The sequence below is a fragment of the Rhinolophus ferrumequinum genome, chromosome 4 (genome assembly GCF_004115265.2).
Source record: "Rhinolophus ferrumequinum isolate MPI-CBG mRhiFer1 chromosome 4, mRhiFer1_v1.p, whole genome shotgun sequence".
NCBI classification, from domain to species: domain Eukaryota; kingdom Metazoa; phylum Chordata; class Mammalia; order Chiroptera; family Rhinolophidae; genus Rhinolophus; species Rhinolophus ferrumequinum.
The window spans coordinates 66709212-66732089 of record NC_046287.1 but is presented as its reverse complement, the minus strand read 5'-3'; the positions used below and the strand labels follow the sequence as shown (position 1 = coordinate 66732089).

At 32.8% G+C, this 22878-nt stretch overlaps 1 protein-coding gene across 3 annotated transcripts in view; it reads left to right on the top strand.

Annotated features, from left to right (window-relative positions):
- WRN (WRN RecQ like helicase) overlaps positions 1-22878 on the top strand; it is a 121057-nt gene that overhangs the window by 62502 nt on the left and 35677 nt on the right. For all 3 annotated transcript variants that reach the window (XM_033104960.1, XM_033104958.1, XM_033104959.1), the window contains exons 17-23: positions 2789-2895; positions 7278-7465; positions 9067-9241; positions 12641-12822; positions 15091-15192; positions 15481-15573; positions 19623-19764. In XM_033104960.1, the coding sequence (XP_032960851.1) occupies positions 2789-2895; positions 7278-7465; positions 9067-9241; positions 12641-12822; positions 15091-15192; positions 15481-15573; positions 19623-19764 (989 nt within the window). The remainder of the gene's footprint in view (positions 1-2788; positions 2896-7277; positions 7466-9066; positions 9242-12640; positions 12823-15090; positions 15193-15480; positions 15574-19622; positions 19765-22878) is intronic.

Below are 22878 nucleotides of genomic sequence, written 5' to 3'. Positions count from 1 at the left end.
ATTTAACAATTTTTCTAAGGATATCATGAAAACAAATTTGTATCATTTTAGTATGTGTTAAATACCAGCAAAAGAATGAGGAAAGAAGCTAACATTTGATTAAATGTGTTATCAAAGAGTGCATCCATCAGCTGTTAAACTCCCTTATTGGCATATTACATTTTTGCCTTTAATTGAAAACAAATTTGGTATGTCTCCTATTAGGTTGTATGAAGTTCTTCTGAATATTTTACTTCAGATTAAGCCTAACTACCCTAGATAAATAAATTTCCTGGTTTTATTGCAAAAGCTAGGGTCTGTGCCCTCTGTGGTCTGGATATGTTTTGTTCCATTTTATTATTTTTGTTTTGTTTTGTTTCTATGATGGAGTCAATGATTAGCTTAAGTCTGTACTTAGATTCTTGAAAAGGTAATTCTGATTCTCTATTTTTAATTTTTGTAATGGATTAAGTTATGAACATGGCAATCATTACAGCAGCGTATTCTGTATATGATGTTGGTTGACTCAATGTTGAACAAAAGGGGATAAATTCTGTTTGAAATATTTTACTTTGGCTTTTGTTTGCAGAAAATTGTAAAATACTTGCAAAGGTGAATATACTCAGAATTTATTTGTATAGTAGTCTGACATTTAAGTAATCAGATTCATGATTTTTATGATAAATGTTATATTATTTAAGTAGTATGGATTTATAACAGAATCAACAAACGTAATTTATATGGAGACTCCTTAAACCCAAACACACTTGGAAATAAGGCTTGAGTGACAGGTATGCCAAAATGAAATATGTATAGAACCTGGTCAGACAGTTGGACTTACACATTTAAACTGAAAGTTGGCAAAAGCTTGCCTAAACTGATTGTAAGGGACAAAGTTCAACTCCATTGAAAGGGATAGTTAGACCTATAATTTTAAATAAAGGAGGAGCTACCATCTTTGTTTTAACCTATTTCATTTAAAATCTGGATCATTTAGTTTCTAAAGCCAAGGTAAGTAGTATAGTGGTAACATTGAATTTTCCCCAGCCATTCAGTGGTAACCAGAGAATTTTGATGCTAATCAACCCATTTTGCTTTTATTTAGTAGGTTTCTTTGTTGCTTTCTTTCCCCTCCAACTCTTATTATAGTTGTCAGTCTCAAAGAATTATAATCGTTTATTTGCATGGCTATCTCTTCTTTTAGAATTATGAGCTCCTCAAGGTCATGGATTGCATTTTATTAATCTTTTTGTTCCTAGAAAAGTGCTTGGCTCATAGTGGGCATTTAATAACCATAATAATAATAGTTGTAATTTTTTTTATTGAGATCTCTTTTATGCCAGGCCTATCTTAGCATTTTACATGAATGATCTAGTTTAACTGTCAGAGTAACTAATAAATGTTAGGTACTATTTATTGTCTACATTTTACTTGTGGGAAGCTGAGACTCGGAAGCTTGAGTGACTTGCTTAAGGTAATATTATATAGTACAAATGGTAAGTGGCAGAGCCAAGTTCTGCATTCAAGTAGTCTGACTCCAGAGCGCATGTTTTTAATCACCCCACTAGTAGGACAATATTAATGCTCAGATAAGTATCAAGTAATGATCATCCCAACTGAAGGAGAAAAATTATTTTTGTCATAAGTATTAATTTGGTAATTGAGGGTAAAAGCACTACTGTCATTACTCTGAAATAGCTGAAGACATTTTCATGGATGGTTATACGATGAAGCCCTGTTCTGAAGTGCATTACTGTGCACTATTGATTCCATTTCAGTGTGGGTGTGTGGTGGTGGGGCACAGTGGAGGGGTTGCTAGGGGAAGAACGAACAAATTATATTCCTTCTTATCTACTTTGTACATAATGAGATTTAGTTCTTCCCTTACCATTGCACATTAGAAAATGTGGATGTCATCCTGTGTTTGCAATACTGTCATTTCAGAGGAACTATCTGTAATAGGACATGTGGCCAATCATGGATAGTGATGCATTTATTCTCACTAGAAATTTGCTGATTCTATCCCCTTGATACCTAATCCATGAGATACAATTAAAAGTATTACCAAAGAGAAGTAGTACAACGCCTTTTTTTCAGGGCAGTATCATTACAGATGGTTCATGAGTGATAGTTTTGAGGACAAGTAATAATAAGAAATTAATTTCTCTGAGGTACAATGATGAAAGCTGAAATCCAATAAACATGTTCTTTGAATTATATGTAAATGTTTCCTTCTTTTATCCATATACCTTTAATCTATATATTTCTCTTCTTCTATTCTTGATAGTGACTTTTGGTGTTAACCTGATATTACTTCTGCTTATATTTTCATATGAACCAAATACTGTTATGTGATTATTTAGTCTCCATTCTGTATTACTGTGCTTCCCTGAAAATAAGACCTAGCTGGACAATCAGTCAGCTCTAATGCGTCTTTTGGAGCAAAAATTAATAAAAGACCTGGTCTTATTTTAATATATGACCCGGTCTTATATTAAATTATATAATTTAATATAAGACCGGGTCATATAATATAATATAATTAATATAATATAATATAATATAATATAATATAATATCGGGTATAATATAATGTAATATAATACTGGGTATAATATAATATAAACATAATATAAACTATTTTTGTTCTAAAAGACACATTAGAACTGATTGTATGGCTAGGTCTTATTTTTGGGGAAACACGGTATTTATACATTCTAAGTAAAGAATGTGATACTGTTTTAGATGAATTTATTTATTTTTGAACTTTAATTTATTTTCCCGATTTATTTATTTTTCTTTTTTGTAGGTATCACACTGATTGCTGTGGATGAGGCTCACTGTATTTCTGAGTGGGGACATGATTTTAGAAGTTCATTTAGGGCTTTGGGCTCCCTAAAGGCAGCATTCCCGTCGGTAAGCTTTGCCAAGTGCAGTGTCTTTCACCTTGTCCTCTACTACTTGTCTACTCAGTTGCTTGGTTCCAGCCACCCTCTTCTCTTTGATATTCTTCAAACATGCCAGACATGCTCTTATGTTAGGGTTTTGTTCCCACTCTTCCCTGTCCCTGAATACTTTTTTCACCCAGTTAATTCACAGGGTGTGACCTCTTATTTTTCTTAGGTCTATGCTGAAATATTACTTCCTGATTTAGGCCACCTGGGCCACCATATGAAAAATTTCAAATTACCTGTCTTTCAACATTCAACGTTTCTCAAACTCCTTTACTACTTTTTAATAGCATTTATCACTGTTTAACTTCCTGCATTATATTTTGTCTACTATCTGTGAGTCACTACTAGAATATTCTTTGTGGGGAGGAGTTTTTGATGGTTTAGTTTATCAAATCTAGAACATAGTGGGTGCTCCATAAATAATTAGATAAATGAAACTTGAATTCTGATGAGAAAGATGAGAATCAGCTCTGTGTAACTTTCTCACACAGGTAGTAAGTAGTAGAGTTGGGCAATAGCGACACAGGGGGGCATTGCTAGCTTCTAAAGCAAATTATTTGAAAGAAGTGTGAAACATAGTTTCTGCCCTAAACCGGCTCATAGTGCAGTAAAGAAGTTTAGATTCATACCTATAAAAAGTAGAAGCAATAGTACCAAACAATAAACGGTATGTGGGAAAATATGAATAATATAGAAAGATTAATTGTGTTAATAGTACATATAATAGAAAAAGAAGATATTTATATGGTAAAAGTCACTAGGCTCATTGTACCTTGAAGACTGCTTTCCATTAATTTAGAATGGTTTAAAGTAAGCTTTTGGAAAGTAGGAAGATTGCTTTCTGTATTCCTTTCTTAGGCCTTTGATTCTAGAAGGATTGTGTTAGAAATGTTTTAAATATTCTCTGCAGTTCTTAAAAATTTTTTGGTGTTGAATTTTAAGTCTTTTATTATGTCTGGCTGTGGACTCCATTGGATCAATTCATTTCTTGGAATGATTCAATATATTATAGAATAGAGTGTTCGTCAAGTAATGGCTGAGAAAGCCTTTCCCCTACTGTTTTCATGAATCCTCCTTATTAGCTAAGAGGTGAGAAATGCCACCTGGTGGTTAAGGAGCTCTCATTTTCCTTACTGTTCTCAGTGCTTTTTTTTTTTTTTTCTTCCTTCCAATTGCAATTGCACTGGGACAACTGGTGTAAACCTGCAGTCCTTCACACCACATTATTTCAGTATGTTCAAAAACTGCAAAGAAATCACTAAACCAGTTGGCACAAAGATTCCAATTTGGAGAGAATCAGACAAAGTGAGTCTCAGGAAAGAGCAGCCAAGTAAAAAGCTTTATGTCAGTCTTAAAATTCTGTAAAATTCAAATAAGAGGAACTGTGAGATCCATCAGACATGTTGGTGCTTTCTATTCCCCAGTCCTTTCACAAATATCATTTCATAGCAGACAGTAACTATTTGGAATGAATGACTGAATGAATGAAGTGTGATATTATGGAGTACAGAGTTAGAATTAGCAACATGACCCAAATTTAGAAGCAGATGGAACAGTTCTAATTCTCTGAAACTAGTTGCTCTTCCATTGAAATATGTGACTTAGATAATTCCTAAATTTGTAGTCAGATTAATTTACATTTTGTTGCTTGTTTTAACAAAACCTGGCACTTATTAACCAAAGAAACCAAGACTTGCCAACCTAAAGAATAAGAGTTTCATGTGTTAAGATCTTGATATAACTAGGTGACAGTATAATTTATTGTCCAAATCAGTTCACTTTTGACAATTAAAGGGTGTAAGCTATTAATAATTATGCTGTGATGACAGCATAAACTGGGAGTGTCCCAGGAAACTAAGATGTGTGGTCACCTTTCTTTTAATTAGCCTATATGTTATTTTTAAGGTTCACTCTAGTTTATACATTTTAAATTTCATAAAGCACCACAAGCTTCTAAGACAAAAGATTCAGTCCATTTTTGGAGTGAAAATAAAGACTGTTGTTTCTTTAAGTTTAATATATTCTATTATTTTATTCTACATTCTAGTTGTGGGAGCAACATTCTTAACTGACTTTCTAGAATGTTTGAGACAAAAGACTGAATTTATAGTGATTTTTCACTGTTAGCAGGTCACTTGAATAGAGAGTTCCTAGTGGCAAAATGGGAATTTTTTGTTAGAGAGTCTAATATCATGAGACTCTCTCTGTCTCATAATTTGGTGAAAAACTGAGGCCAGGAGAATTTAGCCCTTGCCAAGTTCAGTGGCAAATCTGGGAGTAGTGCCTATGTCTCTGGAGTTCTTGTATAGAAGTCTTTTCAATTATTGTAATAACAGTATCAGTAATAGCTGACACTTTTTTAGTGCTTGTTGTGTACCATGCATTATATTAAGCACATTAATATGTTTTATCTCATTAACATTATGAGATTGTGGCTGTTATTGTAGCTATTTTATAGATGAGGAAACCAAAGTTTGGAGAGTGAAATAAACAGCTCAAAATCTCATATCTAGTTAGTGGCAAAGGCAAGATTTGAACTCAGGCAACCGATTCTAAGCCAGATTTTTTACTACTGTGCTGCTATTTTGCCTGATTTTTCTACTAACTTCTTTAAGAGGCGTCATGTTTCATGCTTATTTCCTTATTTTCATAAATAATTGCCCATCCACTCATATATTATATTGCTTAGAAACAAAGTAAAACGTCTTACAGTTTCTATCCTGAAAAGTTCTTCCTTTATCTGCATGTGCAGTTAAACAAGTATCTTATTAGTGCATTTATAAATTGAATAAAGCACTTAAATTGATGAAAATTCTTTGTTGTTGTGAGGATGAGATTGTGCATGTCCTAAGAAATTCTAGTATACAAGTTCCCTTCTTTTCAGCTTTATGTTTGATATAGATATAGATGTTTTCATTGCGTGTGTGTGTGTGTGTGTGTGTGTGTGTGTGTGTGTGTATGCTTGATTAGCGAAATAACTTCTTTGTAAATTGGCCTATTCATCTGTAAGTTGTTAGGCAGGCACTCGCTAGATACAGAGAATGGTCCGATGGTAAGCCCAGAAATCAGTGAAGTTAATTGTTAATTTTGGGGTTACCGTTTTAAATAATTTCACAGAATTTAAGGTAGAGAAAAAAATGCCAATTACTTGGTCACATTTGTTTTGATACTCCCAAAGTTAACTGATACTTTTTACATGGGTTATGAGATAATTTTTAATTCAGTAAAGCTATATTTATTGTAAAGTAGTTTATAGTTTTTTTTATAAAGTAGTTAAACTGTTTTTCAAATTCTATAATGCTTTTTTACAAATTGGACATACATTTTCACTTACATACAAGAGAATTGCTTAAACTGATTTTTGAGGTAATTGCAATATATCTGAAGAGCTATTTTATCAGGATATTGTTTACTGTGTTTGTAGTTGGCCAAAAAGAGCATTTTAAGAAAGTTGCATTCTTGGGTATGGAATAGTTAATGATTTAGGAACAACTTTAAGACTTAGTCCATTTTTTCTGATTATGAACTACCAGCATTATTGATTATAACTCCCATGATAACAGAAACAAAAATGTTAAATATAGTTTCATGGTAGGTATGTTGTTATCTTACTTTAGAATTTCTGAAAGATTACGTACTCATGTTTTTCCTGGTACGAGCTATGCTCCCTGCTTTGGCTGCTAATCCAGTCAAGAAGTCTATGCTAGACTGAAAATAGAACATGACTTGATTGCTCAAGAAATCAATTAATCATAGATGTCTCATTTTATGCATTTTTCTTATTTGTAGTATGCCATGATTAACTTAGGAAAACTGCAGAGAGGTTATTCTGGTCATTGAGAGCTTTGCTTCTAGATCTGAGAAGCCATAACCAATAGGCCATAACCAAATAGGAAACAAAAAAAGAACTATTGCTTTGTATAGTTAGATTTTCAGGGAATGAAAGGGTTTATAATTTGTGAATTATAGATTAATCAAAAATAAGGCACAGCAATACCCCAACTTTTACTAGTACTATTATAAATATAATAAATGGAGAGGTAGATAGCTAATAAGTAATCTTAATTTAATAAGACAAGGTAGATTACATTTATAAATCTAATGGATTTAGTATATGATTTAAATGATTTTTGATTTTAAAAAAGTAAATATTCAGAGGCTGAGAAACACGTAAGTAGGAAGTTCTCTATTTTCCTTCTTTAAAAAGGAACGATTTTTAAAATTGCATTTTAAAAACGGTTTCTCCTGTAATTGTCTCCCAGTCTCTTTGTAAGAAGGTGGTAAAATTGTTGGGAGTTAATGAGCGCTCTCTCCTTTTAAAAAAATCGACTGTACTTCATTCAGGTTCCAATAGTTGCACTCACTGCTACTGCAAGTTCTTCAATCCGGGAAGACATTATACGTTGCTTAAACCTCAAGGACCCTCAGATTACCTGTACTAGTTTTGATCGACCAAACTTGTATTTAGAAGTTGGGCGAAAAACAGGAAACATCATTGAGGATCTGAAGCAATTTCTTGTCCAAAAGGAAAGGTGAGGATTTCATGGTTGACAAATTTTGGTAACTATTTCCTTATTTTCAAAAAACATATGTCATTTTATTTCTTTATTTTTATTCTTTCCTTCTAATCTGTATTTAACATACTTCAAATTCTACTTAGCATTGGTTCAAGTCAAGTGTGGTGTTGTATAATCAAGACAGTGACTGAGGAAAAGTCTATGTTTGAAGTCAGAAACTAATTCTTTCAATATTTTTATACGTCATACTGTTGCCTGAACAGGACATATACTCTTAATTGACAAGAAAACAACAAAAACAGATGAATTTTTGTATGAATTTTATCTAGTTCACTAATTATATGACTAAGTTGAGTATTAGGGAAATTTTCAAAGTCATCTTAGTAATAAACACTTTTTGAGTCCATGTCCTGTGCCAAGGACTGTCCTAGGCACTTTATGTAAGCAGTCTAGTTTAATCCTTATAACTGCTCAGTAAACTACATGTTACTTTCATTTTCCTGAAGAAACCATCACTAGTACATCTTCCTGTTTATTTCATTTGAAAGCATTTCCTATGTATGCTGAGAAGCTTTGCAGAGCCTTATTCCCTGATCTATCTAATCAGTGAAAAGCTTCTAATTTTCATGTTATGACATGTGTTTTTAGGTCACAATACATGGAGATAATGTTTGTCCTACCACTACAAGCATAAAATAATCTAGGCAAATATTAAAAAATCTTTAAGAGCATCATTAGTGTTTTCCTTTTCATAAAAGGATAAAAAGAAAAGAAGATCAGTGTTAGGTTAAGGAAACTCAGGTATAACTCTTAGAGACCTTTAGGACGAATTTAAGTTGTAGGATTTGCTATTGTCTCGATTTGCTTATATTCACAATAAGACAAGAATGTAATGAATATATTCTGAGTGTTCTGGCTATTCTAGTGATCTCTCTAAAGTTAGTACTCATACTTCATTTCCCTTCCATCCTGAAGGGAAATCATTCTCTTGAAGGAGGCTGTTTAATCTAGGCTAGAGTCCCCACAATCAGATTATTATCTACTCTCTTTATGTTTGATCCTTTTCAGTCAATATTATTCTCAATTTCAATGGCATTTTCTCCTAATAACACTCTCCTTTTTGAAAGTGTTTACTTTTTTTTTTGGTGACATTGTGACAGCCTCTCTTTATGCTAGTATTGTTCACTTTGCTATCTTATGTAAACATACGGAAATTGCATTTCCAATAGTTTATAAGTTTTTATCAAGGCTTCTGCTTAAATAAATAAACTTGTCTCTGGTTTTAACTTTAATTTGAACAAAAATCGAGTCAGAGGTGTTTGGTGTTTAACATAATCCATTTCCACATTTGACTTGCCATAATGTTTTAGATTTTCACGTAGTTAAATATACTATGTAGTTATTTCACGTAGTTAAATATACTAAATTGTTTTCTATGTGCTTTCTCATTTTTTTAGTCATTTACTAAAAGGAAAATTAAATTAAATTACATTAAAATTTTAAAAAGAAATGGAAAATTAAATAAGATAAAACTCAAAGAGGTCTGAAGCATATATATATATACACACACATATATATATGTATATATTTGTTATTATGTTTTTCTTTTTCTTTAGTTCTGTCTGGGAATTTGAAGGTCCAACCATCATCTATTGTCCTTCCAGAAAAATGACAGAACAAGTTACAGCTGAACTTAGGAAACTGGCGTTAGCCTGTGGAACATACCATGCAGGCATGAATATTAACTCAAGAAAAGAGGTTCATCATAGGTTCATGAGAGACGAAATCCAGGTGTGAAGACTGGTCATCATTACTGTCTTCCCCGTAGTGGAAACAGATGTATCACTAATATTTATTTACCAGATTTTTATTGAATACCTGATTTTTATTGACTATTTTATTGAGCATAAAATAGTTCCTCTGAAGGAAGGACTCATGTATAATGTGGGAGATAGATACATGAACAAACTATTACAGACTTATATAAATAGCAGCCTGTACACAGTGCTAAGGTGCACAGAGGAGGGAACGCTATCTGTTAAGGTCGGTTGTGTAATGGGGATGGTCCATCCAGGAAGAAGCAATTTGCGTAGAGTCTGACAAACGAACAGAAGTTTGTCATGTATGCAAGGCCAGCAGGTAAAGAGGGAAAAGGAATTGGTTCTAGAATTCCAGGAAGAAAGTAGCATGTGCAAAGCACTGTGATCTGAGAGTGCATACGGGGTGCAGGAAATTGGGAGTAAGTTGGAAGAGTTGCAGAGAAAGGGAGTGTGAAGTAAAACTGGCTCAAAGGGGAGGTATAAAGAAAGGCGGGGGGGAAATGTTAGAGATCGTAGGAAAGTCGGTTGGCCAGGGTATATTATAGATGCCTGTGAAACTTGCAAAGAGACAGGCTGGGATCGGAGTGATTTTTTTCAGACTACTTTCAGCCTTAGTAATTTTTATTTAAATGAAATTTTATCTAATAGGTAAAACAGATTGAAGTAGAATAATTTTTGTTGAAGTTGATGTGCGAGAGAAAGGGGTCCAAGAGTCTCCCTATTTCTAAGACATCTGTGGGTGTCTTTCATAATCCTCAGAGTACCCAGAATGGAGTTTGAAAACCATCACAACAGACTATTCTGTGTTTTTGCGCATGATAATAATATTTTAGAAGCATTAGATTGGTAGCACTAAGTAGGAGAAAAGGAGAAAAACTGTAGAAAGGAAGAGTATGGAAGGTACTATGAAATGCTGCAGCTGAGATTCCCATCGTGATGGAAATCATGAAATAATTCAGTGGGTGTCATACAGAAGAGGTGGGGAGATTTAAGCTTAAGCCACCTTAGTAGGTTTCGGTCACCAACTTCACTGTCCACGTCATATCCACACTGTGTCACTATGAGCTTGTGGACTAGCCCTCCTCTCCAGTAGAAATGAACTGCTGTGCATTTGTCTTCCAATAGGCCATCCATTTCCTCTCTAGATAGCCCTCCTTATTATATGTAGTTGTTAACCACCCCAAACCAACATTGTTCAAACAACTTACCTCAGGTCTGGTTTGTACGAACTGTCTGTAAAATTCACTGTGCCTTGACATGCTGTAATGCATACCTGCATGAAAGCATCTCTTCTCTGTGTTCCTCTTCTTTCCAAAGAAAGGAACAGCTATCACAGCTGCCAGAATAGAGATGTTGCATATTCTTAAATGCTTATATTTTTATTCTGTTTTTCTTAGGAGCTTGAAAATTATCAGATCAAATTATTATTAGCTGCTGCTTACTGAATCTTAACAATCGATGTTCAAGCTCTTAACTGAACAGGATTTCTTCTATTATTGTGTACTACTAATTACTCATTTAGGTAGAAACAGCTCCGAAAGACAGGAGAGTACAAACTACCTATATTATGTTGTGATGGGAGACTTTGTTGGAAGCATCTGGTTTTCCTGCCAATACATAGCTTCACTGAAACATTAATGCTCTGAAATATGGCTTTAAAAACCTCACAGTGATCACTAATCATACCTAATATCTACAAGGTATATATATATATAGGTATATGCTGCTATAGACAGGTGTCACAAATTTTCATCAACATTATGAAAATTAATAAATTAACATTGATTATGTCACCATAGGCTGGCATCAGGGGTTCTGCTATGTCTTACAACTGGCTGGTGTAGCTCCTCGTTTGCCACTATAAAGAATTTAGAAGTTTCATATTTGAATTGAGAGTTCTCAGGATGATGAAAATACATTTCCTCATGTATATAGAATGGTCTGGTGCTTTTGGTATTACTTGCCATTTATTTATTTACTTAGTGCCTACTGAATATATATATATATATATATGTACAGAACTCTAGATATTTACTTTCCTGTCTTTCTACAGTTGATATGTACTTTACTGTGAGCCTAAAAGCAGAGCTGATCTCCCTAGCTCACCTCCCTAGCTCTTAATGTCTTGGATTGAGTGTTAGAATTGTAGCATTTTCTATTTTACAGTTTCAGAAAACATTCTTTTTTCTTTCCAATTATTCATAAACAAATCTAAGCACCTTTGGACTTAGGTTTGTATTTTCAGTGTGTGACCATGCATTCTTATTTTTAATCTTGACTTTTAGTTTTATGTTGTTTTGTATTTTATTTGCCTTTTTGAGGTGGCTTGAATTCTTTTCGTTTCTGGAATTAGGTTGTAAATTATTTGATAAAATATCTTTATTTGTACCTGGGAGAATAGGTTGGTCTCATCTAAGAAGAGTATCATATGATGAAAGTTAAATTCTCACTGTGCACACACAGACACACAAATGGTAACTGTGAGGTGATGGATTTGTTCAGTAACCTTATTGTGTTAATCATTTCACAATATGTATGTATATCAAATCATCGCATTATATATCTTAAACTTATACAATATTATATGTCAATTATATCTCAGTAAAGCAGGAAAAAATTGAATAAGAAATAACATTAAAAAAATAAAATTTGGCTTATGTTGCTTATTCACTCTTAAATATAGGAAAATTGCCTAGTCTTATTCACTCTAAGCTTTTTCTTCATATATTTTTATTCCTGTACTTATTTTTCTCTCAACATTATAATACTTCCTCTGATTTGTTCGGCATTTTCAATCTACAAGTGATTGGTTGAAATTACATTGAATTCAGTTTCATGCCAGAGACTTTAGTTAATGAACTAATTATTCTTATCAGAAGGTCAAAATTGTTCCAATTGCCAGGTATAAAACAAGTGATGGGGATGTAACGTACAATATAGGGAATGTAGTCAGTATTATTGTGATAGCATGGTACAGTGTCAGATGGTTGCTGGACTTAGCATGATCACTTTTTTAGGTATATAAATGTGGAATTACTATGGTATATACCTGAAACTCATATAATATTGTATGTTAGTTATACAGAGGGTGCCAAAAAAATGTATTACAGAAAGGAAAAAACTACTAAATTTGTAATACCACGAGTGATGCTAGCATTCATTTGATTAATGCCATCTTTTGAGCAAATATACTGTGCATTGCTACCACAATTCAACTTTGAAAAGTAATACATAGATAACATCTCTTAAAATGTGTACTTTTTTTGGCACCTGTGACATAGCAATAAAAATCTTAAAAAATAAAAGGTGAAAATGTAGAATTTGAGTTCTGCTCAGTGTTTTGTCAAACCATGTTGTTATTTATTCTCAGTGCGTCATAGCTACCATAGCTTTTGGAATGGGCATTAATAAAGCGGACATTCGCAGAGTCATTCATTATGGTGCTCCTAAGGAAATGGAATCATATTACCAGGAGATTGGTAGAGCTGGCCGTGATGGACTTCAAAGTTCTTGTCACGTACTCTGGGCTCCAGCAGACATTAACTTAAATAGGTAAAACAATTTATTGCTTTCACCCTGGCAGATTTCTTTTTTCTTGTCATATAAGCTTTGAAAGTATTTGAGGCAGCATCCAGAATTTCAAGTAATGTGTATAAGTGCATTTAAAGCCAAAACAAAACTGAGGACATCTAAGAACCTTTGCAATGAGTGTTGCCACCCAGAGGAGGTGACCTATTTCAGTTATACTTTACTATGAAGAATTAACTAAATCAGGACTATCCTGGGAATATAACATAGACCCTATGTAATATTTTTCTAATATTGTGCATCAATGAGCTTTTTTTTTCCTCCTTAGGTCCTCTCAAGTTTTGATATGTCTTCAGCCACAGTTACTTCAGATGCCATTGATTTTTGTTACTGTGTTTTTTCATCCCATGCTATAATGGTGCTTATTCCAAATGACTTTTGTCTATCCTTTATTTGGCTGTCTTTACCATTTGTTTCCTTTGTCAGTTTTATGAGAGCATACCAGTCCTTGACGGTGTGAATAATCATGTTGCACTGTACTGATTGACTGTCATGAAAGAAATATTAAGTGTTCAGTGTTTAAATACAGGAAAACCACTCTATTTAAATACTAAACAGGCATTTTGTTGGCACTTAAATTCTGTGAGATTTATATTGGAAAGGATAACTTCACCTTGCAGAAATTTTAAGGGCAGCATTTAGCAACTGATTCCCTTATCCATAGAGGGAAAAACTCAGGATAAAAACTTGTATGTTGTAACTGATGGGCCTGCCAAGTTGAAATATTTTCAAAATGCACCCATGTAGCTAGATAAATTGAGCTCTTGAATGGACATATTAGCCCATTTTGTTAAAAGGATGAGAGTGCCTATCCAATACAAGTTTTTGTTTGTTTGTTTGTTTTTTTAGTGCCCACTATGTTCCAAGCGCTACGCTTTATGCTGGGGATAAATAAAAGCAGATGTGGTACCTGTTTTCAGAGTGTGTACAGTATAATGGGAATGGCAGATCTTGATCACATAATCATACAACTATGGATACATAGGGTTCATTCTACCATTCTAATTTTGTGTTTGAAAATTTCAATCAGAAGTTTTTTAAGAAAAGGGATCATGCTAATATGTATAAAATTACAATTGTGTTAAGTGCTCTGAAGGGAAGTTGCAATGAGCAGTGAATATATAATGGGTATGAGTTTACCAAGTTGCAGAGTTCAGGTAAATCTTCCTTCAGGAAGTAATAGGGTAAGTTGAGATCTGAAAGAAGATCAAGGATTAATTAGGTAAAAATGTTTGCTATAAATTTTAAGCTCTTCCTTTTAAGACTAGTCAGTAGTTTCTGTTTCTTAACATAGAGTCAATAAAATCATCTTAAACAGAACAATTGTTTTTCTTTTGACACTAGTGTCTATATAAAATTTTTTATAAACTGATTGAAAATAATTGGGATAGAACACAACCCTACATGCTACTATTACATTTGGGATTATGTCAAACATTGATTCCTACCAGTTCTTATTTATTTGTGCATTATGCTAAAGGTGTTGAAGGCTTAACAGCCTGAGTTTTATATTGTGGCTTTTCAGGTTCATCAATGGAGATAGTTCCTGTTTTCCTGGGTCTCAAAAGATATTTTAAATGGTTTTTCTCATTAAGATTTAACAGGAAGTAACAGTGATTAGTAATCAAATAATGGTGCCAGAAAACCCATGATTGAGTCTTTAGTATAGACAGGTTGTTCTTTGCGTCCATCCTAAAGGAAATAAAACTAGGGTTAATTAGGATAAAAAAGAATTTAACAAGGATTGAGGACACATCTTATCATCCTTGTGATAAACCTCTTCTATTAGGAAAAAACTAAAAAGTTTTAGAATAAATGGAGTTGCTGGTTCTCAACTGTGAAGATCACTGTAATTCACAAAATGTTTAGAGTCTCTCCTATGTTAGAATCCTCTGACTGAGAAGAAACTTGACTAGTCATCACTGTAAATATGTAATTATATATTTCTTGTTGCAGAAGCCATACCATTGGCAAAGTCTCAGTGTAGAGAGACTGGATCTAAGTAGAATTCTTTCAAAAATAATTTTCATTAAAAACTAGAAAAATGCTTGCCTCTTGTGGGGGACATTCACTGGGAAGGGACACAAAAACTCCCTGGGATGATAGAAATGTTATCTATCTTCATAGGGGTGTAACTGTTATAGGTTATGAAAAATAAACAGTAGAAAGTAAATAAAAAGTAACAAAATCGCTAAGTGATTTATGTATTCCTGTGATGTTTTTAATTGACAGGTACCGCCTTAGTGAGATAAAAAATGAAAAGTTTCGATTATACAAATTAAAGATGGAGGCAAATATGGAAAAATATCTTTATTCCAGCAGTTGTAGACGACAGTATGTATTATTTATTTTATATCAATTAATAACATGGATTTATGGATGGTGCTCTTTTAAGAAAGAAGTTTTGCAAAATAATTATGAGTATTTAGAAACAATATTTTGTTGGTGTTACATATGTACTGAATTTTTAAGGCAGCATTCTTTTTGCCTCAGTAAGCTGAAGCCAAATAATGAGGTCCCAGGTGAATCAATTAATGATGATTTCACCTCATTATTTTCAGCAATGAATTTAACATATATGTTTTTGTTCTTTTATTTAATTTTAAATTTTCTCTTGGGTAGAATCATCTTGTCTCATTTTGAAGACAAACAACTACGAAAAGCCTCCTTGGGTATTATGGGAACTGAAAAATGCTGTGATAATTGCAAGTCCAGGTAAAGATTTCTCCTTCTAGATGGACATTCTAAAAGTCTTTGTTTCTCTTCTTTTGCAAATAATTTTTAATTAGTTTTTGTTGAATGATATGTAGTGTGTTTTTTTAAACAAAATAATGAACTTACATATGTAAATAGATGACAAAACAGACAATATATTTTGCTTCATAAATAGACAAACCAATAAAATGGTAGACCTAAATCTAGACATAGAGTAGTTACATTAACTATAATAGGTCTAAAACACCATTTAAAGGTTCACATTGTTAGAACTGGTTTAAAAATATGACCCAATTATATGCTGTCCATAAGAAATCCGTATAGGTATAATGATATACGTAGGTTAAAAATAAAAAGATAAAAACGAATACCATGAAAACACTGATCAAAAGAAAGCTGGCGTTGCTGTTTTAATATCAGACAATAGAGACTTTGGAGAAAGAATATTACCAGAGATAAAGACACTACATGACAATAAAAGGATCAGTCTACCAATGTATCACACACATATGTATACACAGAGAGAAAGAGACAAAGAGGGGGAGAGAGAGAGAGAGAGACAGAGAAGAGACAGACAGATGGACAGAGACACTGGGATAGAGAGATAGAGATATTGATTTTAGGGAATTGGTTCATGCAGTTGTAGGGTTTGGCAAGTCTGAAATCTGTAGGGCAAACGGGCAGGCTGGAAAATTGGGCAGGATTTCTATGTTAATAGTCTCGAGTTATAATTCCTTGCTTACCAGCAAACCTCAGTCTTTGCTCTTTAAGGCCTTCATTGGATTGGATGAGACTCACTCACATTATCAAGGATAATTTTCTTAAAGTAACTGATTGTAAATATTAATCCCATCTACAAAATACCTTTATAGCAACATCTAGATTAGTGTGATTGACCAGACAATTGGACCCCATAGCCAAGCCAAGTTGACACTTAAAGTTAACTGTCATATCTAAGAATACGTTATCCCAAATGTGCATATATTTTACAAAAGAACTGACAGAATTGAAAGGAGAAATAGAGAAATTCATAATTACAGTTGGTAATTTCATCTTCTTTCAGTAAGTAATAGAACTAGTAGATAGAAAATCAGTAAGAAGGATAAACAGAAGTGTCAACAAACTGGATCTACGTTATTAACTTTTGTAGAACATTGTACCCAACAGCGGCAGATGCAGAGGGAACATTCACAAACATAGACCATATTCTGGGTCATAAAACAAAACTTAAATTTAAAAGAGTAGTATTCACATACAGTATGTTTTCTGACTGTAATGGAATGAAACTAGAAATTAGTAACAGAAAGATAACAGACTACTAAATAACCCATGAGTCAAAGAGGGATTCTCAGGGTAAATCAGAAAACATTTTGAACTGAATGAAATGAAAATATAAAATGTATGGGAGGCAGGAAAGCAATGCTGAAAGAGAAATTTAGAGCATTAAATCCTTATAACAGAAAAAAAGTTTCAAGTCAGTAATTAAGCTTTCCCCTTAAGAAGCAAATAAAAGCAAAGTAAGCTAAAAGGATGCAGAAGGAAGGAAGTAATAAAGATAAGAGCATAAAACAATGAAATAGAAAATAGAAAAACAGTAGAGAAAACCAATGAACTCAAAAACTCATTCATTGAAAAGGTCAATAAAATTGATGGAAACTTCTAACAAGAAAATAGAGAGGACACACAGATTTCCAATATCAGGAGTGAAAGGAATTTCAAAGGAATTCCATCAGACATTAAAAGAATAATAAGGAAACATTATGAATAACAGTTTATGTACATTCAGTAATTTAGATGAAATAGAGCTATTCCTTGAGAACCTCAAGCTAACTAAGCTCACCCACACTGAAATAGATAACCTGAATAGTCTTACAACTGTTAAAGAAATGGGATCCTTGTTAAAAACCTCTGAATATAAAATTCCTTAGCCCAAATGATTTTAATGGCAAATTATACCAAACATTTTACAAGAAGAAATAATGCCATTTCTACAGTATGTTTCCATTTATATGATATTCTCTCAAACATAAGACTATACTGTAGGGATGAAGAAAAAAATCAGTGGTTTCCAGAGGTTCGAGGGAGGGGAGAGAGTATGATTACAAAGGAATAGTACAAGGAAGTATTTTGCAGTGATGGATTTGTTGTGTGTCCTGGTTGTGGTGGAGGTAGCTGATTGTGGGGCTGGTTAGATGAGTCTATGTATGTGAATCCATGGATGTGTTTAAATTTGTAAAACTTTACATACACACACACACACACACATGCACACACTCACACAGACCACAGTCAGTTTCACTACATATTAATTGAAAAAATAAAGTGAAAACAAATAGTATACCTAGTTGAATTAATCGTATACCTAGGTGTGGTAACTGTGTTACTGTTAGACAAAAGAAGTACTATTAAGGATGGAATGTTCTCATGTAGTCTGTCCTCACCAAGAGGACAGACTTGTTCTATGCATCAAAGAAAAAAAGGAAATTTACAAAAGTACAAATTGACAGGACAGCTGGAAGAAATCAACACATCCACGATCAAAGTAGAGCAGTTTGATATAAATTTTTAGCAATCAAAAAATCAGTAAGCTATTGAAAATTTGGTTAACACAGTAACAAGTCTGATTTATCAGACATGTCTTATGTAGAACCCTGTACCAAACAATTAGAGCAATGTATCTGAAACATTTTTACTTTCTGCCCACAAAGTTAATGATGATACCTGTATAGCACACAAGGCTAGTTGAGTCTAGATTCTGCACAGAACCCTAAGGTGTGAAGTGATTAACCTTTCAGCACACCTATAAACTTTTTGTAGCACAATGGTTGGGAAGGACTGAATTAGAGACTACACTTCTTACATATACGTGGAATATTTATAAAAATTGACTATTATTAGAGCAGTGATTGGCAAACTATGGCACATGAACCAAACTTGCTTGTTTTTGTGAATCAAATTTTCTTGGAACACAGCTGTGCCCTTTTTATAGTATCTATAGCTGTTGTTGCAGGGTCAAGCTGAGTAGTTGTGACACAGACAGAGACTATATCTCCCACAAAACCTAAATTATTTATTATCTGACCCTTTATAAAAAAGTTTTCTGACCCCTGTGCTAGATTGCAGCATGTCTCAAACATTTTCAGTGTGTTGGAATCAAACACCACATTTTCTCCAGAATGCAGTTGAATTAGAAGTAAATAAAAGGATAAACAAATTCTCACTCATTTGGATATTAAAAATGACATTTTTAAATAGCTCATGAATCAAAGAAAAAAATCAGATTGGAAATTAAAACGTTTTTAAAACTTAGTGGTAATTCCAATAATATACATTAAAACTTATAAGATGTAGCATAGAGTACTTTGTGGAAATAAAGAAAGCAGTTGAATTAGGTAGTTGAATTGCATTAGTTGATTTTCTCTAAGGAGTCCTTTTGTTCTCAACCCCCTTTAAAGAATTCCCATTTGTATTAATGATAATTTCAAATCTATCCAAGGATAGTTTAGGAATTTAACTTCTAAAAAGGACTTAAATGAACAGTTTATAACAGATTATAATTTATAATCTTTGTGTCATATTTTACAGTCATTACAGTTTAAACTAACAATTTATTGCATGAGAGATTTGTTTTTAAGTTAAAAATGTGTTTTGGCAACTTTTCCTTCCAAGTTAAGTTCTTCCAAAATTTAACACACAAGTCTAATATTTATATAATCAGTCGCGCTCTCAGAGCTCTACTTCTGCTCTCTGCTTAAACTTCTTCCTCTTCTTCTGTCTATTATGGTCGAGGTACCTCCTGTGAAACTTGGGTTCTAGGGCACTGGAGTTGAAAACCATCAGCATAACATACGTGTGATGCTACATTATAGTTTATATTTCATGTTTTACATACTTCACATGAACTTGACTGTAATGAACTTTATTTGTAGCTTCTGAAGCAGTTGGCATATTTTGAGATATTTTTTACTTGGCTAATGATTACATTAAATCTTTTTATTTCTGAAGGTATATGCTTTAGCTAAGCTTTCTAACATACTATTTTTATTTAGATTGAATCATTGCTTTTCCATTGATGACTCAGATGATATGTCACAGGACTTTGGTCCACAAGCATTCCAGCTATTATCTGCTGTGAACGTGTTCCAAGGAATGTTTGGAATTGGGGTTTCAATTTTATTTCTCCGAGGTTCTGTAAGTATATCTGTGAATCACCTCCATAGTTTTTTTACTCCTATTACACTTTGCTTCAGAGGTTTGCTGTATTACAATTGTAGCTTTGGCTTTAGAAGAATTATTAGAAACACACAGAGTCATTAAGTTACAGTTAGGCACTGTGTTAGTTACTTCTGACCTGTGTGTATCACATCTACCGCTGTTTTCATATTTCAAGCTGACATTCAGCTCTGAATCTCAGTGTGGAAGCAAGTTTATTACATGGCAGTTGGATGAATCCCTAGACTGGTTTTTCTTAGGATGAATAAGAAAAGTTAACCTTTATTAGGTCAAGGAACAAGTTAGAACAAAATTGTATCGTTTGGTGCCCTGGAAAGTAGTAAATTCTTTGAACAAGACTTTAATCTCAGTGATTATTTGTGAAAAAAATATTTGGCAGTATATATTTTTCTCCTATTCTGTTTCTTATCAGAAGCATTAAAAATTATAAGGAAGTTTTTTATTTTTATTTTTTGCTGTACCAATGAATAGTCAATTCAGCTACTTTTTTTTTTTTTTAGTGTGCCAGCATTAAGCTAACAATGGCAGGTGAATATGAATAAGTCATGACCCTTACAGTTAAAGAGCTTTTTCTGTAGTTCTTTTGTTTATATAATTTTATTCCTGATTTAGAAGTCTGTAAAGCAAAGATAAGTATTGTATATTAATATTAGCTGAATAAATCAGAAGTGTGATAGAATCCTTTGCAAATATGTATATTGATTAAAAATGTACTTAAAGTAGAGATTAAAATTCTCACTTGTACGTAGCATTTAAAAAAATAATTTCAGTAAGCATTTATTTGTCGAATACATGAATGCTTTCTGTGAATATTTTCTGAGTTTTTATTTTGCTTATGAAGGGACATATTCAATTAGTTATAAATATTTTTAATGAAATATGTTGAAAACGTTAACTTTTTGGGTCGTGATGTTTTTAGATTCTGAATGGAGTTCAAAATTTGTTTTTAAATCACACCACATTTGATTAGAAATTTAATCATTGTGTTGACTAAGGAATTTGATTTTAGCTGCTGTGAGTTCTTTTTTTTTTAATAAAAAGTATTTAAGTTGAAGGGATAGATTAAATATAATGGTATCTCTGAAAATTTCTTCTATCTCTGTCATCTTCAAGACCTGTGTATGCCAGCTGAATGTATAATTTAGAAAAATTATTCTTGTTTTAATTTGCTATAATCCAGTGGTATCCAGTATCAACAAATAAGTGTAAGTGGGCTCCTAGACAAATTTGAACTGGTCGCAAGAGGGATCAGATTTCACCTATTATTTGAAAACCAAGTCAGACCACTTATACTGGCTGTCTCTTCTGGGAGTCTACAAATTAAGAAGTTTTTTCTTTGTGAAATTTTATACTACCCTTGCTAGGTAAAGGTGTAAAACTTTTTAAAAAAGTACCACTTGGCAAAAATTTGTAGACATTAACTAGAGTGAAAATAAAGCAGTTTTTTCACCCTCCATATCAGTGATCTTGGTATCTACTGGGATATTGTTTTAAAAATTATAACAATAATTTTTGTTATCTTGTTATAATTTGTTATCTTTTGTTATAATTTTGTTATAATTTTTGTTAAAAATTATAACAATAAATTTTGTTATCTTGGGCATTTAGTAAATCGTCCACCTTAACTAATTTAGGCAAAATTAATGTCTTTGTAGATAATTTTGATCTGTAAGATGATAAATATCTTAAACTGGGAACTCTTGGAGTTTATTTAAGGAGAGAATATTTGTACATATATACAACAAATATAATTTCAGCAGCGCATGATTTTCCTTCCTTACACAAGACTTCTAAATAGTATAAATGATTATGCAGCCCATCCAGGTATTTGTGAATGGAGTTTAAAACTGTTTTTAAAAGTACAAGTTTAGTTAGAAATTAAATAGTAGAAATGTTGCCTAAGAAACTTTGTTTTAGTGTCTAAACAGCTTACCACATAAATATCTTCAAACACCCTGTGTGAATAAGTGATAAGATGTGCAGTTATCTTAATATTATAGATCAGAAAATAGAAGCACTGTCACTAATTTGCATTACCAGGAAATTAAGTTAAACCTCTTTCCTGATCACATTATAAAAGGGGTAAACCTTATGATGGTGGCAGAATTAGATAACACTATTGATACAAGATGCTTTGACCGTAGGCAGCCATTGGAAAATTATTGGTAGTTTTAATCACCCTTTATAATTTTCAAACTGTCTGATACTTAATTTTCTGTATAAGCTATTTTGTCTGATTGAATTGTATTCCTAGTGATAAAAATTGTTACTTTATTTTTGGTTTCATTATGTACATAGAATTACAGCTCCAGAAATGACTTTTTAAAGCCCTGAAGTGGCAGCTGTGAACTTCTTTGGCCTGTAGGAACTGGGAAAAAATAAAAGGAAAAAAAAAGTTAATAAAAATATAAATAGCAACTATGGGTTTGTTTTGTACTCTAAGAACATAGAGATTTAAAAATTTTGCATTACTGTTTATAATTTCTTTCCCACTAGTTATTAAACATATGTTTTTGTATAGGACACTATATTGTTTTGTGGGGAATCAAGAAGCTAATCAGAGAAGTGGCAAGTTTGTTTGTTTTCTCTGTCAGATAGTGGTACAAAGATTTTGCTTTTATCAAAAAGTGATACTTTGAGTTGTGTGCTCTAGCCAGTCAACTGTCTTTATTCTAACACTTATCCATCAATTTTTAGGTTTCCATATTCCTTGATATACCAGTTTGGTGCCCCTTATTTTACTAGCTTCATACTAGTAAATGTGTTCCCTCACTTCACTTATTTTTCTGCTTATGAAAGGAAAAGCTAGAGGAATAATTTTTAGTACCCAGATTGCTAGTAAGTACTAGATAGGCAACTTAATACCTTTGGTGTTAGTTTGCAAGCAGTAGCATCTTCTACTACAAAGTTATGCCCTAGCAGATGCAGTGTGCCATTACAAGTATTGCAGGGAAAACTAACTAAATACCAAGTCATGATTTTTCCTTTAGGATTAAGAAATTTAGGTTCGGTTAAAGGATCAGATGTTAGCTAATAAAAACTAAGTCAATGCTGTTGACCAGGCCCTGTCCT